General features: G+C 40.3%; 1 protein-coding gene across 1 annotated transcript; it reads right to left on the bottom strand.

The window, feature by feature from the left end:
- Positions 1-9,779: 9,779 nt before the first annotated feature.
- On the bottom strand, positions 9,780-11,930 carry LOC147627341 (uncharacterized). Its single transcript, XM_086815974.1, has 2 exons — positions 11,466-11,930; positions 9,780-10,735 (listed from the first exon to the last, which is right to left on the bottom strand). The coding sequence occupies exon 2, from the start codon at positions 10,730-10,732 to the stop codon at positions 10,229-10,231; it is 504 nt and encodes a 167-aa protein (XP_086672100.1). The 5' UTR covers positions 10,733-10,735; positions 11,466-11,930; the 3' UTR covers positions 9,780-10,228.
- Positions 11,931-16,668: the final 4,738 nt, after the last annotated feature.

Consider the following 16,668-nt stretch of genomic DNA (forward strand, 5'->3'; position numbering starts at 1 on the left):
CATAGCCAAATAGACTAACTAGCATGCTCCGAACATGATGGCGATGTTCATTTTTCCCAATTTCGACAATTTGAGAGCTAAAAGGTAGTTTTGGCTCTCTCCTTTTTACAAAAAAAACCAGAAATTTTTATGCAACAAACCCCTTTGTTACATATATCAAATTAAAGCTCAAATTTTGTCAATTCATTGTACACACATGCAAATAGACTAATTGGCATGCTACGGATGCAATGGTAGGGTTTTTTCATCAAAATCCCATGATTTCGTTCTCAATTGAGAAATTTGTTTTTCAATTTCCTTGGCAAAAGAGTGCAAAATTAAACAAAAAATAACAAAATTGACTAAACAAACTTGAAATTGCAAGGGTTAAGAGTAATAAGAAGTAATCAGAAACATGAAAAACATGGAATTGATGCAAAAAATAAAAAAACCACATGATTTTGGGGGGTTTTTGTTAATTGAATCATTCCTTTTCTTATTAGTGAAACCCAATTCAAACAAGCAAGTTATGCAAGATGCTTGACAAGAGATTGGTGTCCCGGCAATGAAACCATTTATGTCGGGCCTTTGGCCACTCAATGGGAATCTTCTCTCATGCCTTGGGGAGCCTAAACTCCAACTTGAATCCAATATGGCATGGGAAACATGAAATGCATTAGTGAGGCAACTCTCACTTACCTCTATCTTGTTTGCTTGAATTGGGGACTCCTCGTGGTAGTTATGCTATACAAGTAGCGATCGCACTTGTAAATCCATTACGAGAGAAATATCAATTCTCTAGTGCCTAGGCCAATGAATGTCAATATATGCAACCGCGGTGTCATATAAGTCTTCGATAGCATTTAACAATCATGTTCTGGTGGCAAAGAACTTGTGGGTATATGTATATGGTACTGACACCTGGCCTACTGGGCCCACATTTTTTATGTCAGCATGTCCTCTGGATCCGCTATTAGAACCAATGAATTAGGTTCTCTAGCGGTAGCATACAATCGGCACCTATTCCTCCTAAACTAGAACAACTCAGATGGGATGCCAAAAGATGCACAGGTGCGTGCATTTATTACACCGACATATCTCACAGAGAGTGAATCTATGGATGCATTTCAGATCTGTGTCAAGGATCTACAGGAGTAGCTGATCAATATTGATAAGATTATTCTGGATAGTTCTCTTGTCTCTACCATTCTCAATGGCCTACATGAATCATATCAGGGATTTGCTACCACACTTTGCCTCCTAAATGAAGAGCAATTTTGAATTGTATACTTTTGATGAGTTGGTGGCTCTCCTACTTCAGGAAGAGTAAGCTTGTTCCAATCGAAACAATATTCTTGCTTTCGATCATGCATTTGCTATCTCCCATCATGGAAAAGGCAAAGCTGGGGCTTCACCTCTCATGCTAAGCTTAAGAGCAAAGCACCATCCCAGACAGATAACCCTATGCCCAAAAAGGAGCCACCTAAGAAGAAGAAGAGATGCAATTACTTTTAGAAACCTAGTCATGTTTTAGAGGATTGTTGGAAGTGGAAGGAGAGTGAGAAGAATAAGTAGTAAGGACTACTGCCACTACAAGTGATAATGCAAAGGAAGCAAATTTTACACATGATGGCTATGCGCTGAATGTAACATGCAGTGATCTGCCTGCCTCTTATATGTCCTTGTCAGATACAGAATGGTACTTTGATTTCAGTGCCACTAAGCACATTACTTCATACAAGCAGTTTTTTTCTACCTTGAGAGATGCTTCATCAGGTGGAATAGTTTTATGTGCTAACAATGCATCCTATGCCATCAAAGGCATTGGCAATGTGGAATTGACTTCATGCTTTGGGGATCCTTATACTCTTACTGACACCTTGTATGTACCCAGAATTTGTAAGAATCTCATTTCTATCTCAACACTTGCCAAAGCTGGCTTGAAGATTTAGTTTTCTAATCATTGGGCAATGTGGAATTGACTTCATGCTCTGGAGATCCTTATACTCTTGCTAACACCTTGTATGTACCCGAAATCCGCAAGAATCTCATTTCTATCTCAACACTTGCCAAAGCTGGCTTGAAGATTCAGTTTTCTAATCATTGCCTATGCCATCAAAGGCATTGACAATGTCGAATTGACTTCATGCGCTAGGGATCCTTATACTCTTACTACTGACACCTTGTATGTACCCGGAATCTGCAAGAATCTCATTTTTATCTCAGCACTTGCTAAAGATGGCTTGAAGATTCACTTTTCTGATCGTTTTGTTGTTCCATTCACAATAGAACTAACATGTATGATGGGAGTGCTAACCCTCATGCAGATGTCTTGATTGTTTCCACGCCACAGACAGCATGACACTGAGCTTTGGCATGCTCGGTTTGGTCACTTGAATTTTCCATCTCTTATGCAGTTACATTGTCAAGCTATGGTTCATGAGTTGCCGCTATATGCAGCTCCCCCACAAGCATGTATGCGAGGGATGTATACCAGGAAAGATGCATCGTTAGTCCTTTTCGAAAGATGGCACTGTCCGTGCTACTCGCCCATTGTAGCTAGTGCATAGTGATCTCTGTGATCCTATGCGGACTCCCTCTTTCGGTGGACATCTCTACTTCATGACTTTCATTTGATAAATACACACGCTTCTACCAGGTATATGGTTTGAAAGTCAAGTCCGATGCCTTCTCAGCTTTCCGTCAGTTTCTTCCTCTTGTTGAAAATGCTTGCAATCATAAGCTGCTGACATTACGTACCGATAGAGGGGGGGGAATATTTGTTAAATGAGTTTTCTACTTTCATGATGTCCCATGGCATTTCTCATCAGTGTACTACTCCTTATACACCACATAAGAATGTAGCTGAACGACGTCAAAATCAAACACCCATGGAAATGGCCAGATGTATGCTCGAAAGTAAGGATCTAGCTTCTAGATTTTAGCTTGAAGCGGTCATGTGTGCCAATTATGTACTAAATCGTTGTCCAATTAAGTCTTTGAAATCTATGGCAGCTTATGAATCTTGGAATGGTAGAATTCTAGTCATTACTCATATGCATATATTCGGTTGTCTGGCTTATATGCATGTACCAGCATTTTGAGCCATGGATACAAAGTGCCTAAAGCACATAAAAACTTCTGACTTCTGCTTTAATGGATACACCCAGCTATATCTGGAGTAGTCATCATCAATAAAAGTGACAAAGTAGAGATATCCCCCAATAGATGGTGTAAGCTATAATTTATTAACAGCTCTCACATATCCATCCTTTGGAAATGATGCCCGATGCATTTTACCAAGAATACACCCCTCACATACATGTCTAGTAGGGGTCTCAAGAGTTGGCAACTCAGACACCATATCATGCCTTTGAAGGCATAAAAAACTACCATAATTCAGATGGCCAAATCGTGCATACCATAATTCTGCATCACTCATAGCACAAGTCAGAGAGACTGAGCAAGCATCATGCTGCAACTTCTCAAATACATCCGTCTCTTGTATAGGCCATGAAACAAGGTACTTGAGGCAATGATAGAATAGCCATCATTTCTATCCTGAACTGTACATCTGTCATCCACAATTTTCACCGTCAAGCCTGACAAGGCTAAGGCTGAAACTGACAACAAGTTCTTCTTAATGCCTGGCGCACGTAAAACTTTAGAGAGGGTAAATGCGCCCCCATTTGCAGCAGAGCACAACTTTACCAACTCCTTTGATAGGATATGAGGAACCATTTGCACATGTAACGGTTCCTGCACTTGGGACAGATTTCAGAGATGAGAACATTTTTTTTTGTAAAGTAATGTACTTACTAGCACCATTGTCAAAGTACCAAGCGTCCGATTTTGCCATTGACATGCATACATCATGAACAGAAGGGTCATAACTACAATGTACAGTCCATGCCCAATCATCTTGAGCAAAACTTGCAGATTCCTTCTTCTCTGCACTTGGTGCAGATGCATGAGCCACAACCATGCCCGATTCTTTCTTTTTCTCCTTCTCTAGCCTTTTCTTGCACTCATTTATGTAGTGCCCTGGTTTCTTGTAATAGTGACACTTGCCCTTCTTTTTAGGCTTATCACCTTCTTTCTCTGCATCCTTACCTGAGGATTCTGAGTTTGGCTTATAGCCACCATGCGAAGAAGATTTACCTTTGCCTTTTTGATTGGCAACAAAAGCTTGGTCTCACCAACTCGCATAACAGATCTGTTTTGCCTAGACTGCTCTTCTTGCAAGAGTACTAAAACCAATGTCAAGTGTAAGGGCATTTGGAATTCCTTTCATCAGGAGTCGTCTAAGGGTAGAGGCAAAACTCTGATAAGAATCATGCATTGAGAACTGTGGGCACCAATGTACTATCAGGATATATCTCATCCACACTAGCAAGCTACTCCTTAAAATCTTTGATCTTGGTCAAGAAGCTGTCCATTGAGTCTCCCTCATTCATGTGCTCAGACTCCAACTGTTTGCGCAAATATGCAACACGTGCTTCATTGCGCACCTGGTATAATGCAGCAAGTGCATCCCATGCCTGTTTTGAAGTCTTACGTGACCGAATATGAGGAATAATACTTTGCTTACAGAAAGTGCAAGCAATGCATATGCCTGTGCATCTCTTCCATCCCATCTCGTTTGAGCAGCAGTGGGAGGTACTGGTGGTGCATGTGGAGGAGCCACGTCTATATCAGATTCTACTTCAAATATACCTATAGCGCCTGGTTGCACTGGTAGTTGTGAAATAGGATAAGTTTCACTACCACTGACCACATTCCAAAGGCCTTTAGCAACCAATACATGTCTCATCATATAGGACCACAATGGGTAGTTAGTCCCATCAACTTTATCCTCAGCAGAGCAGAGCAGACAACATGTTGAATACATCAATACTGCCAAAGCCATGACTTTCTACCAAATGCAAAATCTTTCAACACACTGCAAGTACTCAGTATATTCACTGAATGCAACCCTGGATGGTTGGCAACTGTCTAAATCACACTGCAAAGTGTAGGAAAAATAACACAGAGAAGAGAATAGTGTTACTAGCGAAAGTATGATGGTCAATCTTGTTGAAGACACTGTAGATGCTACTGCACACCAAATCTTTGCCACTATAGAGCCTAAACACCCAAAATCAAGCAGAACTAATCCAAAATGACGCCTCTCTAAAACGTCCTGCAAAAACCTTGCGGTGCCCAAAATGCACCTGAATCGTGCCACGGACCCCGAAAACTCTGTATACTTTGTATACAACACACTATAGTATATACCTTCTTCTCGTAAGAGGGTATCTCAATCGGAGACAGAAAAACAAGGTCGTGAGTAGGGAGACAGAATACTAGATCAAGTGTTAAAGAATCTAGCTCTCATACCAATTGTTGGATTTACGGTTAGGGTTGCAGTAATGCCCACACACAAGATAGAGAAGCTTGAGAGCACACAAACTCACTAGATTAGAATGAACAAATGTGTGCCAAATACAAAAGATAAGTACACACCCCAAAATGAATAGATAAGAGGTTGTACATACGCACGGGGGAAAAAACCTCCTAGTGAGGGAAAAAGTACCCCGGTGGTCCTAAGTGTGTTCACACACATCACTGTCATATAATGCTACAAATTTGGGTGCAAGACCTTCTATGTAGAGAATCTAAGTGCTATAGGTGTTGGTGGATGTATGTTTATGTTCACATACACTGGCATTGTACCGTTGTTAAAGGCTATAGATTTGCTTCAAGTGTAGAAGGTTTTTTGCAAGCACTGTTTCATAAGTTGCTCTGCAAGTAAAGATATTTGATAGCTTGTCACAAATTATGACTGAGAACCTAAACAAGAAAAACTTCCAAGCGTGGAAGTTCAAGATGACCAGCTTCCTTATGGCAAAAGGATATTGGAAGCTCATCACATATGATGAAAAAGAGCTATAAATTGGTGAAGAAAATCCAACCCCTGAGAAAGGACAGGCATATAAAGCATGGCATGAAAGAGCTAGAAACGTGCTATATTAGTTGTCCTATCAGTGTGACAGAATCTATAATTGTATATATATAGGATGCACAAATGCCTAAGGAGGCTTGTGACACCTTGGTGAAGATGTACAGCATAACCAACTGAAGCCCAGAAAATACAGCTAAGGCAGGAGATGCATAATGTGACCAGAGGGAAGCTAAGTATAAATAATTACGTAGTGAAGATTAAAAGGCTTGCAGATGCCCTTGCTTCTATTAGATAACCAGAGTAGATGATGATGATATGGTTTCAATGACCTTGAATGGTCTAGGCAACAAACGTAGCCAATTTCAGACCTCCATTGGAGTTCGAGAGAACTTTCCTAATTTTTAAGAACTGATTGCTCTTCTCATCCGTGAGTGAGGAGATGAATATTGGGGGGGGGTGATTTTCACATTTTTTTGATGTAATTTTGTACACTTAACTTGGTGCTATGACATTGTTTATTGGTATTGTTGCAACATTTTAGATAATTGGCTTAGAGAGAGATGGAAACAGATGCAAAGAGATGGAGAGGGAGAGAGAGAGATTGAGTGAAAAAGAGAAAGTTTAAGTGAGAGGAAAATTGTGTTGTCGCCTTTGTATGCCGTAAGTCACGTGCATAGATATTCGATATTTTTATATGCTTTCAAAAGTTATTTTTATATTATATTTCTAAGACCTTATAAATAGAATAGAGATTGTCATGTTTTATTACTCTTATTTGAGGGATACATCCCACCCTACCCACCCCTTATTTCTTTATATTATCATAGGTTGGGCTGGGCATACACTCTATTTTCATAGGTTCAGCTTTTGCATCTTTCATGCACCTCAAAGAAAAAGAACTAAGATCGGATGCCCTTTTTGTAGCATGGACAACAATGCCTAAAGTGCAAGAGCTCAACAAGAAGCTCACAATAAAGAAGGTGGTAGACAAGAACATGCTAAAGGTGAAAGCAGTAACGGCCATTGGAATGTGGAGAGCCTTTGGCATCATTGAAGAGGCAAAAGAGGCTCCCCTTCGAGGAGAAGTTGCCACCTTCATTGCAAATTTGGAGTAGTCGAAGTAGTCAAAGATGATAGTTGAGGCCCAATAGTATTATAAGGTCCCACGTGCTTTTATGTATTGTTGCTTGTGTTCAACATCTCGTAGATACTTGTCATAATATACTGGAGTCCTGTAATTTTGCATTAGAATATAATGAAAGTTTCATCTTTCTATGGTGTCTTTGTAAAAAAGTAGCAATCAAATTGTAGTAAATTGAGACACACAGAGAGAGAGAGAGAGAGAATAGCTGAGTCCCAATAGTATTATAAGGTCTCAAATGCTTTCTTGTATTGTTGTTTGTGCTCAACATCTCGTAGTAGGTGATAGTCATAATATGCAAAAGTCTTAGAATTTTATATTGGAATAATTTGAAAGTTTCATCTTTGTATGGTGTCCTTTTAAAAAAGCATGCTATGAAATTGCAATAAATTGAGAGAAGAGAGGAAGAGAGAGAAAGAGTAGAGAGAGAAACCGTTTGTCTTAAAACCAAAAAGCGCTCACCAAAAACATACACCCAAACCTGACCATCTGAGAGTAGCAACTTATGCACCCAGAGAAGGGTGATTAATACCACACTTGATCACCTTAAATAGTATGTTGCACTAAGGGAGAGTGATGGATCTTTTGTAACTCACATCATCCACCCACCTTGCAGTAGCCTATACATCATGGCACCAAGGGGGAGTGTTGAGAAATGTGGTGCCATAGTGTAACAAGTGTAGAGCAATGGGGAGAGCATGCACATTAAAAAGGGAAAGAAGAAAGACTAAGGGTCCTAAATCAAAGGTTGATATGTATGGTCACTTGTAAACGGTGAAGTCAATGGTCAAAAAGGTAGCACATGGAAAGCACACGATGACACATGTAGCGTGAGCATTTATGGACACATGGGTGGCATAAGGGTGCACGTATCTTGTGGAATGAGCTCCATGAGAGCTATATAATGATGTATTTGGATCAAGCCTAATGCAACGAAAATTATTGAGTTTGTGCCTTGATCACTATGTCATTAGTTGATCTATAACTTAATATTGTATTAACATTATTATGGCCTTGATCACTTGCTATGAGCTTCTTTAGATCCATATTTCTTAATAAGACACTTTCCCACTAGCAATAGACATAGTGAGGTCGATTCTCCTATGCTTGACATTTTGGATGGATGAGGATGAATGTACCATATGGATTGCAGCGGCATGGCAATGCGTTTTTTCCATGTATCTAGAGATGTTATCATCCTCAGTATTGTGCATATTGATATTTGGTGGACAAAGTATTGTGCATATTGATATTTGTCTATGTCCACCACGATAGATAGCCCATGAGATAGACCTGTGACCCCAAAACCCTCTACGCGATAGCTCCAAGTCTTAGACCTGCTTTTCAGTGACACAAGGGCTCCCCCATTGGTGATGGATGATGACAAGGTACACGGTATCATTAGGAGGACAAATAATGAGCCCACACACGAGGTAGACACATAAGATTCTTTTGATGCTATCTATATCGTGCAATAAGCAGCTTTAACTATGGAAAAATTGTGGTGCCTTTCTTAACTCAGAGCAAAGCTAACTCTTTGTTTTCAATTGACAATATCTTAAGATCTACCAAACATGTGCACACATGCACATGTAAGCAATGCAGTAAGCAACTTTAAGTACAGAAAAATTGTTGTGCTCTTCTTAGCTCTGAATCAAGAAAAACTCTCTTGTTTTCAATTGACAATATTTAAGGATCTACCAGACGTGTGCACACACACATGTGCAAGTGCAGGCATGAACATGTTTAGAGTTACACCAATCAAGTCAATTGGACTACAGAAATGTTTGGAAGCAGTTTTATCACATCAGAAATAGAAACTGCCACCAAAACATTTTCTTCACACATTGACAAAAGCTCACTGCTTCACTAAAAAGTTTGCTTTAACACATCAAGAATAGTGCTTCACACTCGTCACAAAGCCACAGCTGGCTGTCCCAAATTACATCTCCCTACGCTGCAGACAAGATGAAATGACTAAACAAATGCGTCACACCATCTGCGACCTTACAAAGAGTTATATGCAACTATTTTCACATGCAAGGTAGAACCAGAACTTTAATGACTAGCCAGCAGGGGTTAAAGGGCGTACAGAGATGACCAAGGATGCTATTTCATTAAATCAACACCAACTTCTCAACTTAAAGATTCTGTTACGAGACACCGCAGATTCACATTTCAGCACCAGATGTCAGGTTTCAAGGCAGGACAGATGCGCAGACACAAGCAAGACAGTTAAACAAGGCAAAGTACACAAATTATATCACAGATTTCACATCGTACTTAATCAAAACCAAGTCAAGATACACTCAATTCACACATGAATGAGAATACCCTGGGGCAGCACAACCCAAGATAATACACTACATACAAACGAACAAGTTTACTGATGGGTTGCCATCCCTGACAAAGCCGCGGTTAAACAAAACCTTACAATACAAAATCTTACAATCATAACCCATATACAAAGACTGAAAGGCATTACCTTTCATTCCTTACTTGAACACCACTAGACACAACATGCGCTGAAGAGATGTATGTGCCTTTAAAGTTAACATGTTGCTGAGCAATCCAGCTCTACTTCAAAAGAGAAGGCAGAACATACACACATACATACAACACACAAACAACAAAATAAGTCAACATACCACTTCCAAACAAGCCACCTTCACAGTAATGCACTATGTATACATAGTTACCAGGTTGATCCAAGCAAATCAAAATTATGCCACGTGTATTACATTATTATAAATATTCGTCCAAATATTTTGGTTCATACTGGCTTACCAGGATGTAAGCAACAAGCTAAAAATTGTAAATAAAAAGACAATACCCATGCCACATAATGAAGCTCCAGCAAAATAACAAAGGGAAGGTTATAGGACATCCATCACCAAGTACTTTGTTAGATAGCATGTCACGAGGTGCTGAAGTGTTGTGCCATTCCCATAAAAACCTTATACAGATTCTACAGCATACTGGAGAAGCGGTTTTGAGTGACGACGTGATTTTTTGTTTCGTTGGTGCTCACCTGCTTATTAGCTTGAGCCACTTGCAATGATGCTCATCACCTCTCCATATTCTGTTAAAGGAAAGAAAAGCCCATTTTTCTGTACAGAAACCTAGAGAAAAGTAAGCAAACCTTCTGATACGCAGAATGAGGTTCAGATCGATTTGTTGGGCCTCACGCAAAGAGACCCTACATAATGGGGCTTGAAACGCTGAATGAGATTGAAAGCCTGAGTTCTTAAAAACTTCACACAGGCCTCAGCCTGCCTCTGAAGATACTCCTTGACACTCACAACCAGAGACTTGTTCTTGGCGGTAAAACTTGTCCAGCATCGTGCAAAGAAATGGGTTTTCGGAGTCATTTCCTTGCCTTTTGGCTGCAGATAGGCCCTGGCAGCCTGTTTCAACAATTGGTCTTTCAATTTCACCTGTGACAGGTCACACCATTCCAGCTCTTTGACCCTTGGAGAGCCTCGCTTGGTCGGAGACACCACGATCAGATCACGCAAGCTTGTGTACTGCAGTTTAAGGGAATTCAGCTCGCCGACCTCTGCCAAGTTGGATAGGGTGTCATCTGACAGACTGTTTACCCAATGAGCCTCTTTGGAGAGGCTGGGCAGTGGTTGCGGCTGTGACCGTATGTTCAACTGGATAGTCATTTCCTATACATGACAACAAACAACAGAGAGTGGACAATTGAGGGTTAGCAACTCAACAACATACACACACACACACACACACACACACACACAGAGAGAGAGAGAGAGAGAGAGAGAGAGAGAGAGGGGACTGCATGCGCATGATGACTAATGTGCTCACACGTGCAGTGAAAGCATGCCACACATGTGCATAATGTGTACACACATGCAGCACAGACTTGTGCATGCCTGTTGAGCACAATAAGAAAAAGCACAAGCGTGAGTTTGCACAAGCTCGTGGGCGTAGAGCCAACAGCAATTCGGAGAAACAATGGTAGCACTGCCTGACCAGTAAGCCTCCGCATCTGAAGACAGAGTACAGCTTACTCTCATCTGAACCACTTCATCACACATCTCCACCCATAGGATAGGTAACGCAGTGGCAAACAAAATTCTGTGATCTCGCGCATCCAAAGCATTCTCAAGCTAGCATTCTCAAGCTAGCAGTATTGGTAGACCTAGACCAAAAGTGGAAAACCTAGCCATAAAATAAAATGAAAACACTAACTCTAGGGTGAAAACTCCAACCCTACAGTGAAAAAGCTGAAATCTAAACCCTAACCCTAGATGATAAAGCTAACACCTAACTGCATCAAAGTAAACAATAGAGCTTGGCAAGCCCCCAAAAAAGCCCCACAAATCATTTGAATTGAGTTGAATTGCAGAAGAAAAAGCTACGAACACAAAGCAATACCTGGACAAAGGATCTGCGAGAGCTAAGAAAAACTTCCTTTCTTCACTGAAGCAGAGATAAGAGCTTCCGAGCGCAGACTCAAAAAAGCCATGCGGTACAGACGGACCAAGAAGAAAAACGGTGAGTCGACCTGCTTTTCAAGTAGCAACAGAAGGGGAAAGGGAATTTCTTAGAAGAGAGAATTATGGTTTACAGAGCTTGAAGGGGTTTCTCAGCAGGCTGATTGAGCTTCAAGCTGCTCTCTAAGGTTCTGGGGAAGGCGAGTTGGAATTAGGGTTTCTTGAAGGGGAAGCGTAGGGTTATTTCCCTTCTTTTTTTGAGCTGGGCTATGGCTATGGCTATGGCTATGGCCGAGAAGGAGCAGGGTACCAAAACTGGTTATTGAGTAAAGAGGGTGCCGAGGTAGAGCACAAGGTTCACATAAACAGGACCATTTTTTTCACCCCGTAAACGGTAAACTCCATTAAATAAATTTAATCGCTCTCTTTTTTCTTCACCAGTCTCCCGACAGCTCAGAGCTCACCCGCCCGCGCTGACGCGGCTGATGCTCACGGCTCATTATTAGAACATTAATCTGGAAATTAGCCCTTTGTTATATTAGCAAATTTTGCATTATCGCGAATTATTAATCCGGAGCATTGCCACGACTAAGGTTCCATTAAATAAATTTAATCGCTCTCTTTTTTCTTCACCCTTCACACCAGTCTCCCGACAGCTCAGAGCTCACCCGCCCGCGCTGACGCGGCTGATGCTACATTAATCTGGAAATTAGCCCTTTGTTATATTAGCAAATTTTGCATTATCGCGAATTATTAATCCGGAGCATTGCCACGACTAAGGTTTTAAATACTTGCTTGACTTTGCGACAACTGTCAAGTCGCCCACCGAGAGTTCCACGTCATCATTTCACATTTTCCAGAGAATATATCTGGCATCTTTCTGAACTCCATGGAGCACACGGTATCCATGGAATAAGCACATGGTATCCATGTCTATGCAAATTTTGTATTAGCCCTCCTCATCAACATCAACAGGCACTCTCCCTTGGCGTTTTGCCCCATAACCATGGACCATTATTGCACCCTAAATCCATCCCTTGCACGCAAGCTTTCCTCAATGATGTGAAATGGACCCCAAAGATGCGACACCACTTGTCGACTCTAATCGCAACCTTCATGATCATAAATTCTATTCTACATCTCACAAGCACGCTCTCTCAATCACATAAGATTTACCGACACCAATGTGGCCCTAGCACCTACTCTCTTTCTTTCATGCAAGCACGTGCCCACAGAGAGAGAGAGAGAGAGAGAGAGAGAGAGAGAGAGAGAGAGAGAGAGAGAGAGAGAGAGAGAGAGAGAGAGAGAGAACGAGTGGTGTCTACAAAGATTCTATTAGTATGTATGACCTTGGTAGAGGATGAAATTTGCCAAAACATCCACCTCCCTTTTATACACCTCATGCAACAATAACAATAATTCTCGAGTGCCTCGTGGCTTGGATGAATCTACTATTTTGACTCACTTCTGTGTGTGTGGATTTCTTGGGACCAAACATGCTCCTTCCCACAAACACACATCCAAGCTAAGTTCTGATTTTTTATGTTCACTCTGCTTTTAACCACATACATGCTCCACCAAAATGCACCAACACTTTCATGCACCTTTTAAACCATTATAGGCCTATAGAAAAGGGCATACAAGTTCCCGGAAAAAAAAAGAGCTTAGTTTTTACAAAGCTACATGTGCACCTTTCATGCATAAACTTGTCAATGGGCCAATGGGCCAACCCCTACATGCTTATCTTTTTACACAACTAGGGGGGAATTCCAAGGATATGGGTGTCGTTTGAATATGAGACTTGGAGCATGACACTCCCACAAATGTCAAAAGTCTGGTGCCTATACACATAATTTTATAAAATCGAAGAATCTTGATGTTAAGTGGGAACTAGGTATTGTACTTTATGCATCACATGACTCCTCTTCCTAAAAAGCCACTCCTTAAATAATTATTTTCACCCGGAGTAAAACAAATGGCTCAAGGGCCTTTGGGGTCACAATGTTCCATGATATAATATACTTCTTACTAAAGGAGGTTGCCTTTACACCACCATCAATGTTTAGTAACAATAAGCACTCATACTTATGCAAGAGGGCATTTATCCTCCAATTACATATAATTGCATGTAACATGCCCATGGCATAGAGGAAGGGGCTGGTAATACACTTGTGGAGTCTATTAGAAGCACTAGCAGAAAAAAGAGAGAATTAATTTTACAACTTATATTCTTAAAGTTTCTTAGATTATTTTTCTACATGTTAATTTGGCCTAAGCTTTGGTGCATTTTTTCTTTGTAGTTTATGTTACAATTTTTTTGTTAGGTTTTTGGTCACCAATAGTGGAATGAAGCTTGTAGCTTGTCATACATAGTTGTCAATGCATGAGCATGGATGTTTGTACATATAAACGGGCTCTATGACATTTTCTGATTTTGTTACATTTGAATAGGAGAGTATGCACATTGGAATAACAAGCCTAGCAGGCTTAGATTAGAGCATTCTACTTGAGTATAAAAGATTTAGGAAGATTCTTGGGATAAATCAAATTGCACATAAGATTTTTGTAGTATCTTTCACATGCATGAGTACGATCTATCCCAAACTGACCATGACCCCAACATGCAACCCCAACATTCATGTTTACGATAATCCAGGCATGTCTCTATTGTTGTACAATTAGTTAGAGAGAATGTCCTCGAAATACCCAACAACAAGCACACACAGTGTAAGCAAGAGTCCCATCTTCTCAAAAAGTTCATTATAGAAGTTTCTTCACCACAAAACCAAGTTTCAGTTCTTCTTCCATTTGGATGAGGAAGGGGGATTTTTTTTAGTGAGCATTTTCTAGCAAGCACTTTTTGGGAATCGGGCGAGCGGATTCGAAAAAGATACCCTCCCTCCCCCCCTCCATCAAGAGAGAGAGGGGAGAAGAGAGTTGGAGAGAGTTTCATGACATAATTATTTGAGAGGGAGAGGGAGAGGGCGATAGAGATCCAAAGGCAGTGAGAACAGAAAAACATGACAACATCACATCCTATACATCAAGGTTATCGCTTCAAACTGAAAATAAAACCAAGTTCATTCACGCATAACTTCCAAATACAGAAATGTGAAAACCATCATCTTTACTACTATGGGCCTCGCTTATCCTCCGGGGGGAAGGCACAAAGTAAGAAAACAGTGTTCGTATCCTTCTGCACTTCCTCTAGGAAGACACACTCAGACGATTCATCAATAAAACCATGGGCTCACCGTATTGCAATTAAGCCCACCACTTTGGCCTTCACTTGAGAAATAACATCATCATTACCAGGAAGTGGAAAGGATGTGAGACCTTTCCATGCTTATGTACCATCTATGGTCTTCTGTTTGACCTCCACATTGGTGGCCTCCCTCTAGATACGTGTAGCAACAACTTCAATGCTAATATTTGATGAGGCCATCACAAATAATACGAAGGAGGGTTTAGGGTGGTGTACTCTACTAACAAGGCTTGGTTGCAATGGTGATTAAAAAAGTTCTTTGGAGCTTACCTATATATTTATAGCAGTGGGAGTGGTGTACTCTACTTTTGCAACAAACAAAATAAAAAATATTTTTTATCTTTTTTAATGTCAATAATAAGTGCATCTTTCCTTGAATTTCTACACCACAATAATAAACGCATCTTTTGTTATTTTTTGGGAAAGAGTGAGTATGTATTGGAGCACCTTCATCCTATCTCTTCTCTCTCTAGCTTACCGTTCCCCTCTCATTTCTATAGGATTTCAAACTGATGAATGCTCGTAACGTGAACACCATTCATTATACATGACTACATTCTACAATACTAAACCTGCTTGAAAATGTACAACCCATAGCGAGAGGGGAAAGAGGGAGGGAGGGGGGAAGAAAGATATTGCACAATCGAACCCTCTACAATGAGATTGCTTCCACATAGGCTACATAGGTCCCCCCAAGGGTATGTGCATTTACCGAGCTAAAACCTCCAAGTTAAAAATGTCGAGCTATAATTTTCCATATGCATTAATTCATATATTTATCCAAGAAATTATACAACATACTAGAAAAAAAGGGTTAATGGGGATACATGTTCAATAGAATTGCTTGGCATGGCCTCCTCTACAAGCACAAATGACCTCCATATCCTCCCTATTTACTTAGTAAGTACCTAGGGAAGAGTCCCTAGCATGGCTATGTTCTCCATTACATTACCATGACCTCCTTTTCCCCTCTACTTTCCCCTTAGGGAAAGCACTGAAGGAGGAGTCCCTAAGATAACAAGATCTCCTTTGCATGCACATGAACCAAGATAACTTGGTGTGAAAGAAATCAAGCCCAGAAAATACTTGGAATATCTTGTGAAAGAAGGCAACCCCGAAGTACTTTCATTGGCGAAAGTACTTGGGACAACTTTTTAAAATTGTCATAACTCTTATATCTAATGTCCAAATATAGTCATCCAACCACTCAAAATGAAGGGAAAATTCCATTTAAGGACATTCAATGGTTAAAGCTTACAAAAAACATGATTTACTATGGAAAATTTAAAAATAAAGATCTTGATGTACAATTGGATAAGCTTAAAAGCTGTTTCTTATGCTTTTTTCAGCAACATTACTTAAGTTTATCCTACTATGTATCTAGAGATGCATTAGGAAAAAAGGGAGCTCATTTTGGGGCCTTTTACGGTTTGAAAAAATAAGCTCTCAACCAATCAATAGAGGGCCAACGTAACGTTGGAAATTCACAAAAATAAGAGAAAATAGATAAAAGAAACAATACTTTATGTAGGTACAAGCGTGCTACATTAATGTGGAGATTGGTTTTTTATTCTCACAAGATCTTTGGACATGAAGATAGAATCTAGTCTGACATTTTCTCTGACAAGGGTTCCCGCTTCCACCTTCCTTTGAACTTTGAAATGTTGTGCTGCCTTTCCTTCGGCCTTTCCTTCGAAAGGTCTACCATTCTACACCACTGCCTCATTGTGGAGCAGCCTCTTCTTTTCCAAAACTGCTCCCTTGATCTTGTTTGGCTTAGAGTAAGATGTTTCTTGTCAACTGTCTGTCTGCCCACTTTCTCTTTCTTGAAACTTCACTTTGTTATCTTGTTTACATTACTTTGCTGTTGTTACAGATT

This window comes from Cibotium barometz, chromosome 21 (genome assembly GCF_041138505.1).
Source record: "Cibotium barometz isolate CiBa-2024 chromosome 21, ASM4113850v1, whole genome shotgun sequence".
Classification (NCBI taxonomy): Eukaryota; Viridiplantae; Streptophyta; class Polypodiopsida; order Cyatheales; family Cibotiaceae; genus Cibotium; species Cibotium barometz.

Excerpts from the sequence above, each read along its gene's own strand:
- LOC147627341 (XM_086815974.1), bottom strand. The coding sequence starts at position 10,732 with ATGACTATCCAGTTGAACATACGGTCACAGCCGCAACCACTGCCCAGC.